The sequence below is a fragment of the Danio rerio genome, chromosome 16 (assembly GCF_049306965.1).
Source record: "Danio rerio strain Tuebingen ecotype United States chromosome 16, GRCz12tu, whole genome shotgun sequence".
NCBI lineage: Eukaryota > Metazoa > Chordata > Actinopteri > Cypriniformes > Danionidae > Danio > Danio rerio.
Genome location: NC_133191.1, coordinates 51,047,469 through 51,068,445, shown reverse-complemented (window position 1 = coordinate 51,068,445; position 20,977 = coordinate 51,047,469). Strand labels below are relative to the sequence as shown.

The window sequence follows — 20,977 nt, the reverse complement described above, 5'->3', positions numbered from 1 at the left end:
AAAGATAGTGCTTTCATGACTGTAACAGAGATAAGAGTCCATTGTTGGGGAGGTCCTTCACTATCTACCAATGGTCTAAGCTGTAGATGGAGGTCGGCTCATGAAGAAGATTTTATTCTCTCACTGTGAAGTATTTTCTAAGTGTAAAGCAGTAACTTTTCTCTTCTCAAAAAGTATTGAGTGTTTGCAGCAAACATGCCAGCATGTGGTAAAAATACAGTGAGATGTCTGTAAAATGAGAAGCCTGCACAGGAGCAACACTAGGAGAAGGCTATGCTGAAGAAGTACATATGAATATGTAAAGCACTGATTATATATGTTAAATACTTATATGAGGCTATCTGTGTCAGAATCTAGAGTGAGTAACATATTATCAAGTTATTATCCCATCTTGACAATGTATGTAAACACTTAGTCCTTTTGCAAAGAGAGAACTCTGGTGTCAAAACAGTTGCTGCCATGACAGACCTGTGACATCTCTGCTGACCATAGCAAGCTGGCAGAGAGCCAAGAATAACAGGACCACCTAGAGTAAAAACCTATCCAAAAATGGTCAAGAGTTTAAACAAGACACTTTGGGGTGTGTCAAATAACCTGTATAAAGGTTGTGGAAAACACAGAGACTTTAGAAAGAGCAGAAGGAAAGAGTAAGAGAAAGAGAGAAGCAAAGAAAGCAAAGGAATTGTCCAAGAGAGACTTCAGAATGCTCTGGGGTCTGCTCTGCTCTTTCTTGGCTTTATTATGGAGAATAAAGTCTATTTTCTGATATTCAAAACCTCCGGTCTGATCATTTCTAATTGATAAGAAGTCGGAAATTCTGACAAATTACACCCAAGATGGGTCAGAATATGACACTCAGGGTGTTTGGCGCAGATTCTCCATCTTCTGGAGAGCTCATCTGTCCCAAGTAGGTATCGCTGCAGCCCGGAGACCTCCAAGAGGGAATTACAGCGCAAGTAGGTTAGGTTTGGGTTGGTGTAGATTAGGGGTGTCCAAACTCGGTCCTGGAGGGCCGGTGTCCTGCAGATTTTAGCTCCAACTTGGCTGAACACACCTGCACGGATGTTTCTAGAAGCCTGTTCCTGAACCAAGTTATAGTGCTACCTGGTTAGGATGCTCTCAATAGTGCACGCATAAACATTTCTTGACAATGAAGTGGAGGGAAGTTAGCGAGTAAAGGGAATAAACAATTGGACTTGGATGTAGGCCATGTCCCCAGACTTTCCTCTAGGTAGGCCGTATCGCCATTGCTGGAGATAAGACCTACCGCTACCGTGTCATAATCAAATTTAAAGGGATAGTTCAAGCAAATATTAAATTGTACTCACTATTTCAACATAGGCTTATTCTGAAAACGTAACCCTATATAGATTTCTGGACATTACGAATTATGGAGTTACAGGGCGGTATGCTGCTGTTCTTTTTTGTGCCTACCAGCTGACCGCTTACCTTTGTTCAGACATTTTTTTCCCTGTTACCAGTTTGTCCAGTGGCTTGTTGGGTACATCAACGAATTTGAAATGCAGCGGTCAGTTAAGACGTTAACCGTGATGATAGGGTTCGAGTCTGACAAAGAAAGGTTCCAGAAAGCAGGTAAGACAAAAACAAAAGCCAAAAATGAAAATAAACAAGTAAATAAGAGGGTGAGAATGTGGTAAAATCTGAAAATGTGGTAAAAATCAGGTGGCTGCAAGAGCTTTTTTTTCAGGGTTGCTTTTTGAAACAGCAGGTTGGGTTAAGGAAATTGGCTGGGCGGATCAATTGGTGCTTTTTGGGTTTATAGGGCAGGGGGTTGGTGGGGTCAACAACAGCTTTTGGTGGATTTACGTGGAAGTACAGGCACGAATGGCACTCGCGAGACAAATCTGAGATCTGAAAAAGCGTACACAGCGGCCCCTGGTGGATTCGTGAAAACAAAAGGTGCGTTTAACATGAAGCACAGTTGCAGCTGGTGATCAACGAGATTAGCCGAGCGCAGGCAGGGGTGGAGTTAAAAACGGAGCCATCAAGCCGGACACTGCGGGACTCAAAGTTGCTGCAGTCAGGATGACCGATCACATGGCGTCATCATCGTTTTATTGTTTTTTTATTACAACAAAAGATTTACAAATAAAACAGAATACAGTCTCTACTTACTATAGTTCATTTGTTAACAATAAGGGAATTATGAATTAAATATATTACAATCGCATAAGGGCGAGGCATTGGCGCAGTAGGTAGCCTCACAGCAAGAAGGTCACTGGGTCGCTGGTTCGAACCTCGGCTCAGTTGGTGTTTCTGTGTGGAGTTTGCATGTTCTCCCTGCCTTCGGCTGGGTTTCCTCGGGGTGCTCCGGTTTCCCCCACAGTCCAAAGACATGCGGTACAGGTGAATTGGATAATCTAAATTGTCCATAGTGTATGAGTGTGTGTGTGGACGTTTCCCAGAGATGAGTTGCGGCTGGAAGGGCATCTGCTGGGTAAAAACTTGCTGGATAAGTTGGTGTTATATATTAAGTAACATTAATTGTGACAATGCAAGTGTGTATTGTTCCTGTGTGTTTCCTCCCATTATCTATCTCTTTCTCTCTCTCTCCACATGAGCGGAGATCAGGTGCAGCTGTGAGAGGGGCGGCGCCAGCTATAAAGGCACGCCGTTGACGCTCCTCATCGAGTTCTCTTCCTGTTTCCCCTCGCCATTGTGTGTGTGTGTCTGAGCAGTTCGCTCTGAGTTCTCTGTGCGGCAGTGATCTGTCTGAAACCTTTTGTTCAAAGTAATCCGGTGAGATACTCTGTTAAATACGGTAATAGGACAGTAACCTGCATTAGCGGTGGCTGATTGTGTAATACCTTTCTCCAACCCTGTTTCAAAGTCATCTGGTGAGATACTCTGTTAAATACGGTACTAGGACGGTATCATGTGTTAGCTGTGGCTAATATTTACCTTAATGCTGAATGATCAACGGGAAGGCCCTTTTTCTTTTGTCCAGTTTTCTCCTGTTTTGTGGTTAGTTATGGAGGTTAGAATTGTATGCTTTATTTATGGAATTTTATTTTTGGTATAGGTAAGAGGTTTAATATTAGGTAGCGTACCTTGTTTTGTTTGTTGTTTTGGCCTTTTTGTTCCCTGATTCTGATTTTGATATTTTTGTTTAATAAATCTGATACCCCTTATTGACAACTTGGCCTGTGTGTGTGTGCTTGGGGGAACAGGAACGGGGACTCCGGGTGACCACTTTTTATAGCGGTCATCCTTAAGCTTATGTGCGTAGCGGGGTGCATCCGCTACGTAACAGTTGGCGTTTCATTCCGCTGTGGCGACCCCGGATTAATAAAGGGACTAAGCCGACAAGAAAATGAATGAATGAATGAACAATCACATGAGAGAAATAAGGGGAAACGAGAGGGTAATATAAACAAAAACGAACAGGCCTATTAACTACAACGCAATAATCACAAAATCTAGAAGTTTAAACATCACTATAAGCCAATACTTAATATGCTAAAAGGGGTTTACGTTTATAGATATAAAACTTTCCAATATATATTAATGTAAAAGCCAAAACAAGGTGTTTTGATTAAGTCTTAAACAATGATTAAGATTATTTTTGATAATAAAAGCATTTTGAAAAAAGCACTTTAATCCAAATAGATTGAAGAAAAGAACATTACTGTAATGAGTTACACTTTAAGTAGACCTTTCCCAGAAAGACCGGGTATAAACGGCTAGACAGCAAATAATATATATATATATATATATATATATATATATATATATATATATATATATATATATATATATATATATATTTTTTTTTTTTTATAATCCTAAAAATCATTTTATAATTATTTAATAAAATAGTTCTTTAACTTCATTTGTTAAGAAAGCTTTAGAGTGGCTGGATCCATGAAGATAATTATTTTATTACAAGTCTGTAAGACTTATTAGAGTTAATATTTAGGTTATTCGCTAAAATATATCCTTTAAATCAAGCAAACAATCTAGCCTTTATAACTAAATTATTTAACAAAACATGATTATTGCAGTAAAATATTTGTAGTCTTTTAATAAGCATGATGTGTACAAGATAGAGAGGGTATAAAAAGTGAATTGTTTGTTTTGAAATTTGTGAATCGGAATTTGTCCAATAATAAACCCAAAACACACGCAGTAGTTGTAATGCGGTGAACTCGGCCAATCGTGTAATATCGGTGTCGACATCAGAGCTAGTGCAGTTGCTCTTCAGATGCTGCACGGCCTGAATCAGACGTCTGATCTCAGGGCGCTGTCGCGGTACTTTGATGCCACATGTGACAGTCACATGGCATCAGTGCAGCATCAATCCGGACAAAATTTCTAACCAGCATGCACTGTCTTAAGACAGATTTCGATCGATCTGCGCTGAGCTGCATGAAGTCAAACGCACCTAAACACTGCAAAAAAAAAACATAGTTCCTGGGAAGTATTTGCCTCTCTCCGGAAATGTATATAGGAGTACGTAATCAGAATGATCCTAGATTGTACTGTTTACTCACCTTCAAGTCATTCCAAATCTTTATGAGTTTTACTAAAGATGATATTTTGAAGAAAGCTGAAAACCTGTAACCACTGTCTTCCATATAGGAAAAACAAATAGTTTGGAATTGAATTGTTACAGTGTCCAGCTTTCTTCAGCATAACTTATTTTGTGAGCACTGAAGAAAATAGCTCAAAGGTTTGAATCAAGTAAAAGGGTAAGTAAATGGTGACAGAATATTCAGTTTTGAGTGAACTATCCCGTTAGTTGAGAATGTGATGTCCAGATTGTTTTAAAGTGCTCAAGTGTAAGTAAATTTCACTTTATAATACTTTCTGTATTGTGGATTTGAGTGTACAGGCTTATTCTTTTACAACTCATTCATCATACTAAGATGATGTAAACTGTGTGGTTTAAAAAAAACTGAAGTTTGCTTACTCCATGCAACTACAACCGTTATCAAATGCTAATAAAAGAGCATAACTAAGTATTATCTGATATGTCCAGTGGTGCCATAAAAGGTCTCTTGTAGAAGTGATCCCTATTTTTGCATGCAGGTTAGCAGACGCGCGGCCAGTGAAGATTTATAACAGCCTTCAACAAACAGAAGAAAGTGTTAGCTTTATGATACGGTTGGTGAACAGTTACTGCACGTCTTTCTAAACCTGCATGACAGCTTTTTTATCATGATAGGATTCATTTACATTTAATTTCACAGCCATATCAGTCTGCACAAGATCGGTTACTCACTGAAGCAAAGAAGGGTTGAGCCTGGATAGGAGACCACTTGGAAAAACTAGGTTGCTGTTGGAAGTGAGGCCAGCAAAAGTCCATATGTCACATTCCTCTCATTAGGCCCTTACCATGGGCTTCCAATCATCCCCATCCACCGAATTGGTTCGATCTCTCCATGCCCCCTATAGCAAGGCAAGGCAAGTTCATTTATATAGCACATTTCATACACAATGGTAATTAAAACATGCTTTACATAAACAAGAATACATTAAACAAGAATAAGAACAACAAAAAATAGTGATGTAATGGGTCACAGTTGATCCGTGGTCAGGGCCGTAGCAAGCTAACCTGCCGCTTTAGGCAAAGAACGGTCACGCCGCCCTGGAACGATCGGGGGGGGGATCATGTATGTCGCGGACAAAAAGCCTGGTATAACTGACCTGGGTGTTGAGGGAGGTGTCGCGGACGCCACCCTCTCTATTCTGCCGCCCTAGGCGCGGATATAACTGAGGCGGCGGGGAGTGAGGGAGGTGTTGCGGACATAATTGTGAACACGTGTGATGAGGGAGATGTCGCGGATGCCACCCTCTCTATTCTGCCGCCATAGGTGCGAATATAATTGAGGCGGCGGGGGCTGAGGAAGGTGTCGTGGATGCCACCCTCTCTATTCTGCCGCCCTAGGTGCGGATATAACTGAGGCGGCTGGGAGTGAGGGAGGTGTTGCGGACATAATTGAGAATGCGTGTGTTGAGGGAGGTGTCGCTAATGCCACCCTCTCTATTCTGCCGCCCTATGTGCGAATATAACTGAAGTGGCGGGGGGTGAGGGAGATGTCGCGGACACCACCTTCTCTATTCTGCCGCCCTAGGCGTGGATAGAACTGAGTTGGCGGGGGGTGAGGGAGGTGTCGCGGACATAATTGAGAATGCGTTTGTTGAGGGAGGAGTCCCGGATGCCACCCTCTCTATTCTGCCGCCCTAGGCGCGGATAGAACTGAGGCGACGGGAAGTGAGGGAGGTGTTGCGGACATAATTGGGAATGCGTGTGTTGAGGGAGGTGTCGCGGACGCCACCCTCACTATTCTGCCGCCCTAGGTGCGGATATAACTGAGGCGGCGGGGGGTGAAGGAGGTGTCGCGGACATACTGAGGACGCAGGTGTTGAGGGAGGTGTCGCGGATGCCACCCCCTCTATTCTGCCGCCCTAGGCGTGGATAGAACTGAGGCGGCGGGGAGTGAGGGAGGTGTTGCGGACATAATTGAGAATGCGTGTGTTGAGGGAGGTGTCGCGGACGTCGCTTTAACTATCCTGCCGCCCTAGGCACGGATATAACTGAGGCGGCGGGGAGTGAGGGAGGTGTTGCGGACATAATTGAGAATGCGTGTGTTGAGGGAGGTGTCGCGGACGCCACCCTCTCTATTCTGCCGCCCTAGGTGCGTATATATCTGAGGCGGCGGGGGGTGAGGGAGGTGTCACGAACGCCGCTTTCTCTATTCTGCCGGCCTAGGTGGTTGCCTAGATCGCCTCTATGGGCACGCCGGCCCTGTCCATGGTCAGTACGAATCAAAAGCAATGGTTCATACAAAACGCACGTGACCCGCAGATTAATAATCTAGAATAACGCCTCTCGCGTCATTTAAAGGGCATGTATGAAAGACTTTACTGTAAAATATAATTATTACAGAAGAAGTTGTGGTGGTGGCATCGAAATGCTTTCTTAGGTTATTAACAACATAGACTCAATCTAAAAATGTACCCCTATATACATTTCAGGAGATCTGGAATTACGTAGTCAGACAAACATATGGCTGTTTTCGTCTTTAAAATGAGCGATACATTCCGTTTCGCGCTTCCCAGCTGACCACAAATCTCCGTATGGACAGCTTTCCCACTGTTTGTCCAGTTATCTTGCCATGAACGTTAGTGGATTTGAGATGCAGAGAGGAGTTGACCATGACGAAGGGGTTTGAGTCCAGCGAAGATCGGTTCCAGAAATTGGGTGAGACAAAAACAGAAACCAAGAAATAAAACAAAGAAGTAAATAACAGAGTGAGAATGTGCTAAAAGCTGAAAATGTGGTGAAAATCAGACGAAGGCTTTTCTTTTTTTGGATTGCTTTTGAAAACACAGTTGGATGGGTTTAGGGAAATGGGTGGGTGGGTCAATCAGTGCTTTTAAAAACACTATTGGTTGGGTTTAGGGAAGGAGGAGGGTGGGTCGGTCAGTCAGTCTGTCAACAAGCGCCTCTGGTGGATTTACACAAGAACAGCAGGCAGGAATGGCACTCGCGGGGGAAATTTGAGGTCTCAAAAAGCGTACAGAGTGGTGGATTTGCAAAAACTGCAAAAAAAAAAAAAAAACATAGCTCCTGGGACGTATTTGTCACTCTCCAGAAATGTATATAGGGGATACATAACGTTTTCAGAATGAGCCTGGGTTAGTTATTAAAGGTGTTTTCTGTCACTACTTGTTTAGCATGCATCAATGCATTCAGTGTAAAGCTGCACATTCAATCATATAAAGATCAGGATCTCAATTGAAACACCCACACAACATAAATTATTTTAAACCTTGCTCTGCGAATTTGGTTTCAAAAATGGTTTGCTAGAGCTATTTTAATTTTTTTAATTCTTTGTTATATTATTATTGGTTAATGGCAAGACATTTTAAGTGTGCCTTAAATGTCCAAATGTATTTAGAAAAACCTAATATGCAAAAATACATCAAGCTGGCAGCCAATCACATGAGATCAGTGAGTTCTTAAAGCTTCCAGACTGACCCTTTGTGCCTGAAAACGGTGCTGTGATCGGCAGTTCTTTCTGGGTGTGCATCGGGATTTGTGAGGTATGTATCTTCTCACTCAATTTTTTTTTAATCAACATTTGACCATTTAGATATTTGTTTATCTGACAGTAATTCTTGTGTTCATTCCACTTCTGTTCTGATTTTAAGAACTGCTGTTAATAGTCTTAATATATTTTTCAATTGAAAAAAATTGTGCCATTCTCAAATTTCTCTTAGTGAAGAAGATGGGAGCTCCTATGAAAACTCTCTGTATCTTTGTCCTTCTGTGAGTATTTTTTGTTTTCATTTTCCATGTATAGAGTGAATTATTAGTTTTGGTGCTTAAAATAAAAACATTCTCTCATGACTTGCATACTGACATAATTCAGAAGCTGCCATATGCTCTGATTGCACACAAATGTCTCTTTAGGTTGTGCTTTGTTTTTAGCCATAGTGATTCTTTAAGTTAAGTCTGTCATTTCCTATTGCAATTAATTGTTAATTTGGCTTATACATCTACCCCAAGTAACTTACAAGCTATACATTTTGTTTTTAAATGCATGAATGGTAACACTTTAGATCAATGGTCCATTAGTTAATGCATTTACCAACATTACATAAGGATGCATATTCTTTGAATAATTTAACATGTACTAATGCATTATTAAAACCTCAAATTGTGCTGGCTAACATTAGTTAAAGGGACCTATGATAAAAATCATCTTTTGTAAGCTGTTTGTACAGAACTGTTTGCAGGTATAGTGTGTCCACAGTCATATTGAAGTGATATAAAGACAATAAGCCACCTTTTTAAATTTACTGACATCATAATGGAATCTAAATCCCAGTAATTTTGAGGCTGACCGCAATATGACATAGGAGTGCGTTTTTTCCAGCTCACCAAATTGATTGACAGGTGCCATGTCTCCATAATAACATGTGTACACACATCCACAAAACATTATTTTTGCAAAGAAACTGCGATTAAAACATATTACATGTTACAACTCTCGGTGATCAGCTGCACCTCAAAAAATGAATTTAATTAAATTTAATTTCAAATGTTTTTAAAACTATGTAATAAAAAAAAGAAAAATCGCAATGTAATTCTTAACCACTATAATCACCACGGCCACATGGTGTCAGTAATTGCGCATATGCAGTTGAAGTCAGAATTATTAGCCCCCTGAATTATTACATTTATTTTTTCCCCCAATTTCTGTTTAAAGATTTTTTTCAGCACATTTCTAAACACAATAGTTTTAATAACTTATTTCTAATTTGCCATGATGACAATAATATAATACAATAATATAATAATATAAATAATATTTGACTATACATTTTTCAAGACACTTCTATACAGCTAAAAGTGACATTTAAAGGCTTAACTAGGGTAATTAGGTTAACTAGGCAGGTTAGGGTAATTAGGCAAGTTATTGTATAACAATGGTTTATTCTGTAGACTATTGAGAAAAAAAATAGCTTAAAAGGGCTAATAATTTTGACCTTAAAATGGTTTTAAAAAAATAAAAACTGCTTTTATTCTAGTCAAAATCAAACAAATAAGACTTTCTACAGAAGAAAAAATATTATCAGACATACTGAGAATATTTCCTTGCTTTGTTAAACATCATTTGGGAAACATTTAAAATAGAAAAATAAATTCAGTGCGGGGCGAATAATTCTGACTTCAACTGTATATGTGTGTGTATGTGTGTGTTTGTACTGCAAATAGGATTTGTGTGTGACTCATCATTTCAGAAAGGCTTGAATAAACTCCACCGCAAATACATCAAATAAACATACTTGTCATTTTTTACTAATGAGCTGAATTTCAGCTTCATCCGTGTCTGTCTCTATCACTGACTGCTGTTTATCTAACGTAATGCATGAGAAGCAGACATGCACATCAGAGCGGTGGGCGGCGAGAAGCAGCTCATTTGCGTTTAGGCTACAAAAACAGCTACATAGTCCTCAGAAAACAATGAGCAGATTCTACATTATTTAATAAATAATCTGAGGGGTATTTTAGCTGAAACTTTACAGACAAATTCTGAAGACACCAAAGGCTTATCTTACATCTTGTAAAAGAGGTAAAATGAGTGCCCTTTAATGCACAGTGAGTGAACATACACAAACAGCTTAAATATCATTAACACAATAATAAATATAGTACATGTTAGTAAATAACTAACTATTAATAACTAATGGACCGTTATTTTTAAGTGTCACATTACAAACTTTATATTTCTAGCACTAACTTCAACCAGTCGCGCTAAAACTACACTGTTTATTTTGCACCTGAGCATTGTTGTTTTCCACAGGCTGCACAAGAGTGCTCAACAACACGTTTTTAACGATCAGGAAACACTCTCTCTGCCTACAAATTATAAAACTGACTGGATGGAAACTCTGGATGGTAATATGTTCATTTCGAACATCACAATTCCTGGCACTCACGACACCATGGCTCTTCATGGAGGAGCAGCAGCAGAATGTCAGTCATGGTCACTGGAGAACCAGCTGCTCGCCGGCATACGCTACCTGGACTTGAGAGTGTCTGGGAATAACCTGAAAGTTGTGCATGGTGTGATTTCACAACATACAACGTTCGCTGATGTTCTCAATATAGTTAAGGGTTTTTTGTCTCAACATAAATCAGAGACAGTGTTGCTAAGAGTCAAGCTCGAGTCAAAGGGCCCATTTCCAGACGATGTTGCAAATCAGCTTAAAAATGATCCTGGTTGTTGGGTTAATAATGAAATACCACAACTTGAAGACGTGAGAGGAAAGATCGTTTTTGTTCAGAAAAAGAACTTTAAACTAGGAGTCCCTCTGTTAGAAACTGATAAAAAGGGTGACTATAAAGTAGGTAATGTTGAAAAAAAGAAAGCTAAAATTATTGAGCATCTGAAACAGGCTTTAGAGCCTTGTGAAGTTAAGGCAGTTGTGTTAAACTATTCAAGCGGCACAGGCTGGCCTTTAGGAAGGTTAGATAGAACACCGAAAAATGTTGCCAAAAAAATCAACCCTTGGCTATACAGTCACCTTGAAGGTGCTTCTAAAGAGAACATCAAGCTTTGTTTTGGGGTAATAGCTATGGACTTTCCAGGTCTTGATTTGATTCAGTTGATCATTAGTTTTAATAAGTAGCTGTGCTACTAAAACCTAACAGCTAATAAGAAGTTGTACTCTCTGTCATGTCAATGATAAGGCATTTCATCATTCACGTGTTTGACTACATATAGAGTGCTCAGAATATATGAGTACACCCCTCACACACCCAGGCTCATTCTGATTATGTACCCCCTATACATTTCTGAAGAGCACTAAATACGTCCCAGGAGCTATGGTTTTTTTTTTTTGTGTGCAGTTTTTCATTTGCGCGAATCCACCAGAGACCACTGTGGATGCTTTTTGAGATCTCAAATTTCTTTTGCGAGTGCATTCGCGCATGCTTTTCTCATGTAAATCCACTAGAGGCTGCTGTTGACAGACTGACTGACCAACTGATTGATCATCCCACCCCCAACTGATAGTGTTTTCAAAAGCACCGATTGACCTGCTCACCCACCGTAAACCCAACCGACAATGTTTTGAAAACCAAGCCAGAAAAGAAAAGCCTGCCTGATTTTTACCACATTTTCAGATTTTACCACATTCTCACCCTGTTATTTACTTGCTTATTTTATTTTTGGCTTTTTTTTGTTTGTTTGTTTGTTTTATCTGCTTTTTTGAAACCATTCTTTGCAGAACTCAATGTCAACTCCTCTCTGCGTCTCAAATCCTCCAATGTATGCAACAAGCCACTGGACAAACTTGTTGCCGTCTATATGGAGGTAAGCGGTCAGCTGGTCAGCATGAAAAGGAACAGTCTCATACCGCTCCGTAGCATTCGTTTTAAAGACGAAATGCAGCCACACGTACTTCTGACTACATAATTCGGGATCGCCAGAAATGTATATAGGGCTACGTTTTCAGAATGATCCTATCGTTCACAAATCTACCTGCTAAATTAATATTTTCTAGAGAATGCTTTAGATTATGTGTGCATATTTATTAAATTTGTGAGTGCTGAAGCCAAATCTGGAGCTACAATTACATAATAAGTGTCCAGAAATGAGTAAACATTTATATATGAGGGAAAATATTACATAAAATGTTTTAAAAGAGTAAAAATCCAGAGAAACAAAAAAATTATTATAGTTAAAATGCTGTTGTCTTTTGCAATATTTCATTTCATTTGAATTAAAATGTGTTATCTTTATTTATAAAAATGTCTGGTGATCAAACTCTTTACTTTAATGAATATATCTGTTTAATAAATCTGTTTTGTTCAAATGCATTAACAATTATTACCTATATTCACTCAGAAGTGGATAAAAATATTCATTTTCAGGATGGGGTGTACTCAATTGTGCTGAGCACTGTATACTTTTTAATTTTCTGGTTGTGTTTTCTTTCTTTCTTATCTTTAAACTGTGTAATCTTGATGGCATCAGTTGAATAAAGCATTACAAAAACTTCTAATGAGTGACGCTTTCATTCAGGTAGTGCAGGGGCGGATTGTCCTTTTGGCAATTTTAGCAAGTACCAGAAGGGCCAAACCATTTTTTAAATGGGGGCCGGTCATGTTTTTTAAAATTTATTTATATTTTTTATATGTATCGTTTTAACATGGGGGCGAAGCAGTGGCGGAGTAGGTAGTGCTGCCGCCTCACAGCAACAAGGTTGCTTGGTTGCTGGTTCGAACCTCGGCTCAGTTGGCGTTTCTGTGTGGAGTTTGCATGGTTTCCCCCACAGTCCAAAGACATGTGGTACAGGTGAATTGGGTAGGCTAAATTGTCCGTAGTGTATGATATGAGTGTGTGTGTGAATGTGTGTGTGTGGATGTTTCCCAGAAATGGGTTGCAGCTGGAAGGGCATCCACTGCTTAAAAACTTGCTGGATAAATTGGCGGTTCATTCCGCGGTGGCGACCCCAGATAGATAAAAGGACTAAGCTGACAAGAAAATGAATGTATGAATGTTTTAACATGCAGGCAGTTTTTATCTCTTGCAAGATGTGAATATTATGATGATGATATTAATAATAATAAAAAATGTTAAGCATTTGGCCCAATCGGCAACGGCTGGCTGGTTTCGAGGTGGGCCGACCCAATCAGAGGCTATGCAAAAATAATCAAAATTTGGATGTCAAACAGTGAGTGCAACACAAGCTAATTGTCAGAGATGGACCGTAAAAAAGGAAAGGCGGTGCTGAAAAGCGCAGAGATGCAAAAAAAAGAAAGGTTTAAAAATTTGTTTTGAAAGTGGGCAATGCGGTGGCGCAAAGAGTAGCGCTGTCAACTCACAAGAGGGTTGCTGGTTTGAGCCTCGGCTGGGTCAATTGGCATTTCTGTGCGGAGTTTGCATGCCGTCCCCGTGTTGCCGTGGGTTTCCTCTGCGTGCTCCGGCTTCCCCCACAGTCCAAACACATGCGCTATAGGGGAATTGGGCAAGCAAAATTATCCTTAGGGAGGGTATCTGCTGTGTGAAACATATGCTGGATAAATTGGTGGTTCATTTCGCTGTGGTGAACGCAGATTAATAAAGGGACTAAGCAGAAAAGAAAATGAATGAATGAAATGTATGTATAAATTTGTTATAAATGAGTTGTTTTTGTTTCAGTAAAATACATTAAATGTTTAAATATCTCATACAGTAAGGTACTGCTTATAGTATTTGACCACCTGTACACCAATATATGTAGTGAATGTGCGTGTCCGTGGGTGGGGCTGTGTCGGTGTGGTAATGCGGGCTGGTGTGGCTACAGTGCCAGAGCTGTTTTTTGTCCCAGACCACCCCTGAGGTAGTGTATGCATCCTTTTTAGTTTTAAACTACCTTTGCAAATGTGTTAAAGGTGCAGTATATGATTGTCTTCAGAAATGTTTTTTTGTTCTGCTGGTTGAAAGTCTCTTCACAGTCCATGATTAAAGTAAATGATCTAAATGCATTTATATGTATTTTATATTCTGGGTAAGGCATTAAACTAAAAAATTTTCATCTAGTTAAATATTGTCGGGCCGACAGTTCCCATAATTGTGATAAGTAGCCCAAACTGTCTGTCAACAAAATGTAGATTTGGGCTTCTGCGCATATCTGTTCATGCATATCTATTATTAGCATGTGCACGCCTACGAGACAGTCACAGTGAAAACAAATGCTGAATTGAAACTTTTTAAAATCCTGAATCAATACTGGAGTTACTTTTGCACACTGCAGGAAGGACGACACCATGGCTGAGGTGTAAATATAGAGTCAAAACATGTTGCCATGCGCTTTACGAGCTACACCACTCACACACCTGTAATTTCTTTCTTTAGTTATGTTGTCTCTGTCAATCAAACATTGATGGACGGAACCACTCAAATAGCTTTTTCCAATGAGATTCGCTTTTTGCACTTAGCCTAAATAGACATTCAAAAATGGGCATTTTTTCCACCCTCACAAGGGCCCCAAGTGCGCACGGGCCTTGTGGGCCTGTGCCCATAATGCCCATTGGTTAATCCGACCCTGCCTTCATCCATATTAGGGATTTCCTGGAATATTCTACTACTTTTGTGAGTCATTGAAGTCAGAATTATTCCCTGTTTATTTTTTTTCCCAATTTCTGTTTAACGAAGAATATTTTTTTTCCAAAACATTTCTATTCATAATAGTTTTCATAACTCATCTCTAATAACTGATTTATTTTATCTTTTGCCATGATGACAGTAAATAATATTTGACTAGATATTTATCGAGACACTTCTAACTTGAAGTGACATTTAAAGGCTTAACTAGGGTAATTAGGTTAACTAGGTAGGTTAAGGTAATTAGGCAAGTTATTGTATAATGATGGTTTGTTGTAGACTAAAAAAAATAGCTTAAAGGGGATAATAATTATGTCTTTAAAATGGTGATTAAAAAATTTAAAACTGCTTTTATTCTAATAAAAAAAAAACAAATAAGACTTTCTCTAGAAGAAAAAATATTATCCGACATACTGTGAACATTTCCTTGCTCTGTTAAACATCATTTGGGAAATATTTTAAAAAGGAAATTAAAGGGAGGCTAATAATTCCGACTTCAACTGTATATGGAATTTCAGCTCAAGTATGAATGAAACAGGCATTAATTTGAAGTGCTACAATGTCCACATCAACTTATTTTAAAGTAAACAAAAAAAATATCCCTCTAAAGACATTTAAAATAAACATTTCTTAGCATATAGATCTTTAATTTTTATTTATAGTACTATTTTTATACAATTGTTATTATATCAAAAATAGCAGCCTATTCAATATCAATATTTTGCAAAGTATTGAATTTAGAAATTCCAGTATCTTGACAACACTACACCTTAGTTAATTACTCTGTCCATATGAACATATTTTTAGCTTTGTATCACATTCGCAATAAAAAATAAACCATATTTGAAGACATGCAGACAATTACACTTTTAAAAAACAAACAGAAACTGCAAATAAGGAGGAGAAAGGAGGCTCAAGAAGTATGACACAGTATGGCTCATGACAGAAATGAGATGTGGCATAATTTATCAGTGTTTTTTACTTATTGGTGTTACAAGTCACAAAGCTTCACAATTTATTGTTAAAAGACTGTCAACTCAAAAACCCTTTATTTATTAATAATTAAACTATTTATAATCCTATTATTAAGACCTTTCGAAAGTGGGGGTATTTTAGCGGGGTGAATTAGAACTTCTTTTTCTAAGGGGGTACTTAAGCCCCTTATCCCTTTCAACCCTAGCAACGCCTCTGGTAACTAGTGAACATTATTTTAAAGCCTTTAACATTTTTTGTGGAGTATAGTTTTTATTTTATTAATGCAAATTTAAAAAATTGGTTTGTCATGTCTCACTACTCATTTTTAAAATAATTGTATAAAATACAATATGTACAATATACAATCATTTTATTATTGTAGGCCTACTCTTATTAAGTTTTAAAATTATTTATTTAAAGTTTAAACTAAACTGCAAACAGCTCATCTAATACAGGGTTTAGTTCTGACTCTGCTTCAACACGTTGACTTGTAGGTTTCAGGCCTGAAGCTCTCAATTAGTTTGATCAGGTGTGTTTAATTAAGCTAACTGTGTACAGCCCTGCAGAACTGAGTTAAAAGGTTTCATACCAGATTAGTCCATCAATACAATCCATCAAGATTCTCAATTCCTTACTTTGTGTTTGCCTGTCGCTGTAAACCTTTGTTGGAAGGTTTGTACTGTATATTTATTTCTATTCCACATTTATCTTCGGGTGTTTTCAAAATATTGCATGCTGGTTTAAAATGTGGTTGCTTGATAGTGTTTGCTTATTTGTCACCTTGGAATTATAGGATTCTATCTGACATTTGTCAAAATTGAGTAATTCACATATTCTTATTAAATGACAACTTATTTGCATTATGTGATGTTTTTATTTTATTTAAGTTATTTACATTTTAAGATTTTTAATTAAAAAAAATTTCCCCCAAAAAAAAAAAGTCGAACTGTAGCTTAGACATGTATAAGGTTCTTTCTGTGAGCCAATCAGCATTTTAAATGCATGCTCAAGGGCCAATCAGGATCAGCTTTCTTTGTCATTTTCCTGAACTGCACCGTTGACAGCGGGAAAGACATCTAAAAGACAAGAAATCTAAAACTGAAACGATGTGTGTAAATGTGATGACCTGGAAGTATATATTGACATTGAGAGAAAGTTATTTAAAAAAAGTTTTATTAAACTCATTGGCTGTCTGTTTTCTTTTAGTCTTTATATTTTAAGCCTTGAAGGACAACTGCTTAATTTAATTCAAACAAATAATCCAATAAATATAATTCATATAAATAAAAAAATGTAATAAATATTAATTGGATAAAATTTAACATCTGCACTGGATAAAAAAAAAAACTTTGCCCAGCCTTGTGTTATTTTTAATTTAAACAAGAAACCATATTCATCCTAAAACCTGAAATGTTATAGAAAGCAAAAATTCTACTTTCTCGCGCATCAACATATTGTTACAACACTATATATTTTTCGATCGTATTTCTTGAAGAGTAATGCTTCAATAAATGATCTGCCAGATAAAACCTTATAATGCCAAGTGGAAAATGACTTTTCAGAACTGAAAGGTTTTATCTGCATTTACTTTGGTTTATTTACTCCAATTTGCAAATGTAAGAACTTTGATAAAATACGTGTAGAGTACATTTAGTGTCTCTGTCATGGTAATGTATAAAAGAGAACTGTTACTCGCATATTGTTTGCTATATGGGATGCAAAAACTTTGAAGTTTTAATATCTCAAAATCATTTAGAAGAACGCAGATAGAACCTTATAATTCCAAGGTCATGAATTATTATTATAATTATTATTATTATTATTATTATTAATGTCGTATTCATTGCTGTGAATAACAACTGTCCTCAAGACAGCTGATGTTTTAATCTGTTAATTGGCTCTTAATTTTGCGGGCCCATCTGCACAAATTCTAAATCCTCTAATCAACTTTAAGGTCTTGTTGGCATTGCATGTGTAGATGCCAATTGTTTTCTGCATGTATTCAATATCCATTTCCTCCATTTATTTACTTGTGCTGTTTTCTATGCAATGCAGACTTGCACTAGTGTTTAGCAGTGCTGTGATCTGCGGTTGTTTCTCGTCGTGCACCAGAAAGCTTGAGGTAGGTTTCTTCAATGTAGTTTTAATTGGAAAATTTTAAAACCATAAAATGTTTAATTCCACCCTCTACTGATTTAAGAACTCTCTTTTTAAATGCTTTCCTAATGAAGTGTTTTCTTTTGTGTTAAGCAAAGGCAATGGAGATGGGAGTTGCTGTTAAAGTTCTCGGTGTCTTTATGCTTCTGTAAGTATTAAAAGCAGAATTAAGCCTCCTTGTTGTCTGACAGATATTAGACTTTGGGGCAGGCCTAGTAAAGGTATACAGTTTTGACTAATCCTCTTCTTTTTTGACCTAATAGTTGCAGTATTTGACCATTAGAGCGCAGCCTGGGCAAAATGCCTGTTCTGTAAATTGTATGCAAGCACTACTAAATATCAAGTGGTGCTCGCTGCAGAGCCATTTGGGCGAGCTGAGCTCCAGCGAGGGGGAGCTTAAGCTTGAGCTCCACCTTTTTTGTACTTCTTCTACGAGTGATGTCACTGGGGGTAGGGTTAGGGGTGGGGTTGGTGTACGCATTAAAACAGCTTACAGGAGGCAGAGCGAGAACTCATGCTCCCCCTCGCTGGAGCTCAGCTCAGCTCTGCTCAAATGGCTCTGCAGCGAGCACCCTCTCACTAAATATTCTACCAGTTTGGCTAAAGCCGTTTTATTTGCCTGTATTTTATGTTAATTGTGTGCTTTTTGTTTTCCACAGGCTGCACAACAGTGTTCAACAAGTGTTCAATGATAAGGCGAGACTCCTCCTTCCAGCAGATTATAACATTGCCTGGATGAGAACTCTGGATGATAATAAATTAATTTCTGCCATCTCTATTCCTGGCACTCATGCCAGCTTGGCTGTTCATGGAGGGCCAGAAGCAGAATGTCAGTCGTGGTCCGTGGAAAGCCAGCTTAAGGCTGGCATACGCTACCTGGAATTGAGTGTGTCTGGAAGAGACCTGAAAGTTGTGCATGGACTGTTTCCTCAATACACCAGGTTCTCAAAGGTTCTCAACACTGTTAAGAAATTCTTGTCTATACATACATCTGAAGTGGTGTTGGTCCGTGTCAAGCACGTGTCATGGGACAGGTTTCCTGTCAAGGTACTTAATCAACTTAAAAATGATCCTGATTGTTGGGTTAGTGATAAAATACCTCAAATTAAAGATGTGAGAGGAAAGATTGTTTTTGTTCAGACAAATGACTTTAAACTGGGAATCTCTCTGATAGAAACTGATGATAAGAATGACTATAAAGTAAGCCATATTGGAGTTAAGGAAGCTAAAATTGCTAAGCATCTGAATGAGGCTTTAAAAGACTGTAAAGCTGATCTTGCTGTGCTGAGCTATTCAAGCGGCACAGGCTGGCCTGTACTGAGACTAGATTTAACTCCTAAAGTGGTAGCAAAAAAGATAAACCGCTGGCTATATGATTATCTTGGAGGCATTTCTTCATTGAAATCAAAACGTTGTTTTGGGATCTTGGCGATGGACTTTCCAGGCTTTGCTTTGATACAACGAATCATTGGTTTTAATTACTAGGTGCTTAAGTGCATTTTGTTAATCCATTTCGTTTGTGCTCTAGCATTGTAATTTGCCTTGTAAAACTCCTTTCAATCATGTAGTCTTGGACAAAAACATCTGTTGAATAAATATTTAAAAACAAAAACATCTAGCGACTCTGATTTCCATGGTCCTTTAGTGCACTTTTTGATTATTGATTAGTGTATGTGATGTAAGAAATTAAGCCTTTATTCTAATATTTGAGCTGTGTAACTTTAAATTTTTGGGCATTTATTAGGTGTATAGTTGCAACAGATCAAGAGTTGAACTTCATTTATGACTTCACTGTCTTCCTGATTTGCCAAATTTAATTCACTCTTTATGCATCATTTTGTTAATTTTCCACACCACTTTAAACATCTAAGACCAAAGCATGTCTGCTGAGAAATCCTGAGAGTAGGTCAAACTTATTTGCATTTAAGTGAAAGATAATCCAGAAATGAAATTTTTATTCACTCTCAGGCCATCCAAGATGACTTTTTTTTTTTTTTTTTTTTAGCTAAACTATTGACCTGTTAAATTTTTTTTTAAGGACTTTCCTGAATATACATTTAATTCTCTTATTTTTTTTTAAATTTTTTATCTTTAGCTAAACTATTGACCTGTTAAAATTTTTTTTTAAGGACTTTCCTGAATATACTTTTTTTTTTTTTTTTTTTTTTTAAATGTTGCATTTTTATTTCAAATAACAGAATTAAGGAGAAAAAAAGAAAAAGGCACCCCTAAATTATGTGGCCCATAATAGTGTAAAGTAACGAATTGCAAAACTCAATTCACTGTAATTTGAGTTTTTCATAGATTGTAATTTTAATAATGTTTACTTTAACTTTCCCCTGATTTTTAGCGCAGTATCGGTACTTTTACTCCCCTACTTTTCTTCAACCTGGAGTCACCATTTCTTACTTGTTTATGGGGATTATAAAAATCACTTCTGTGATTCCTGTCTAATTAAATCACACATAGAAGGTAAATCTCATCATAATGAACAATGTCAAGGCATGGGTGATTTTAAAATCAAATCACTTTTATTGTCACATTATCAGCAGCATGTGCTTGTGCTATGATGAGTGAAAAGTTTAATTGCAGCAAACTCTTTGGAACATTAAAAGTGTCCAAGAAGATGTCCAAAATCATCACAAGCACTGACCCGAGACTGTTTAGATGCATGTCACTGATGAGAAGATGACAAATGTTTACTGCATGATGGCCGAACTGGCCTTAAACACCCAGCAGGCACATGACGTCAGATGGACATTGTAGCTCATTGTTGTGGGGACGTTGCATTTTGTTTGGAAATGAAAATCAAGTTTACATCAAACTCGATGTTAATCGACATCAATGTCCAACCTAAAATCAACCAAATTTTAATGTCTAATGATGTTAGCTTGACGCTATGTCGTTGCCATTATGTCGTAATGTTGGATTTTGCTCGCCATACCTGATGAATAAATGTCAGTATCTGATGTCAATATAATGAAAGTTTTAAAAAATGAAAGATGTTAGCTCGACATTGGAATTTGGTCACTTTCTAACACAATCTAAAACCAACCAAATATCAACGTCATTAGACGTGTTATTGGACATCAAAATAACATTGTCCTCAAATGTCGAATAATCAATAAATTTTGGTCACCTGACATCACAACCTAAATCTAACCTAATTTTAACATCTTATAATGTTGTGGGCCTGCTGGACAACTAAATGCACG

General features: G+C 37.9%; 2 protein-coding genes and 1 long non-coding RNA gene across 7 annotated transcripts in view; 2 read left to right on the top strand and 1 right to left on the bottom strand.

Annotated features, from left to right (window-relative positions):
* LOC141378318 (uncharacterized) overlaps nucleotides 1-20,977 on the bottom strand; it is a 37,151-nt gene that overhangs the window by 13,290 nt on the left and 2,884 nt on the right. For 2 of the 3 annotated variants that reach the window (XR_012392528.1, XR_012392529.1), the window contains exons 3-4: nucleotides 13,370-13,497; nucleotides 5,246-5,412 (exon numbers count right to left, since the gene is read on the bottom strand). This is a non-coding gene — a long non-coding RNA (uncharacterized lncRNA). Of the gene's footprint in view, nucleotides 1-99; nucleotides 1,083-5,245; nucleotides 5,413-13,369; nucleotides 13,498-20,977 lie in introns of those variants that run through there. The other variant, XR_012392530.1, reaches the window with a different exon arrangement.
* LOC100331378 (1-phosphatidylinositol phosphodiesterase-like) lies at nucleotides 8,004-12,540 on the top strand. Of its 2 annotated transcripts, XM_009292660.4 has the most exons (3): nucleotides 8,004-8,073; nucleotides 8,251-8,299; nucleotides 10,341-12,540. In XM_009292660.4, exons 2-3 carry the CDS (start codon nucleotides 8,259-8,261, stop codon nucleotides 11,167-11,169), a joined length of 870 nt encoding a protein of 289 aa, XP_009290935.1. In that variant the 5' UTR covers nucleotides 8,004-8,073; nucleotides 8,251-8,258; the 3' UTR covers nucleotides 11,170-12,540. The 2 variants fall into 2 exon arrangements, with proteins under 2 accessions (XP_009290935.1, XP_021322698.1); XM_021467023.3 differs by lacking the exon at nucleotides 8,004-8,073 and having other exon boundaries at nucleotides 8,190-8,299.
* Nucleotides 15,994-19,376, top strand: si:dkey-152b24.6. 2 transcript variants are annotated; one of them, NM_001386368.1, is made up of 4 exons: nucleotides 15,994-16,277; nucleotides 17,661-17,727; nucleotides 17,856-17,910; nucleotides 18,422-19,376. In NM_001386368.1, exons 3-4 carry the CDS (start codon nucleotides 17,870-17,872, stop codon nucleotides 19,245-19,247), a joined length of 867 nt encoding a protein of 288 aa, NP_001373297.1. In that variant the 5' UTR covers nucleotides 15,994-16,277; nucleotides 17,661-17,727; nucleotides 17,856-17,869; the 3' UTR covers nucleotides 19,248-19,376. The 2 variants fall into 2 exon arrangements, with proteins under 2 accessions (NP_001373297.1, XP_068069930.1); XM_068213829.1 differs by lacking the exon at nucleotides 15,994-16,277 and having other exon boundaries at nucleotides 17,659-17,727; nucleotides 18,422-19,374.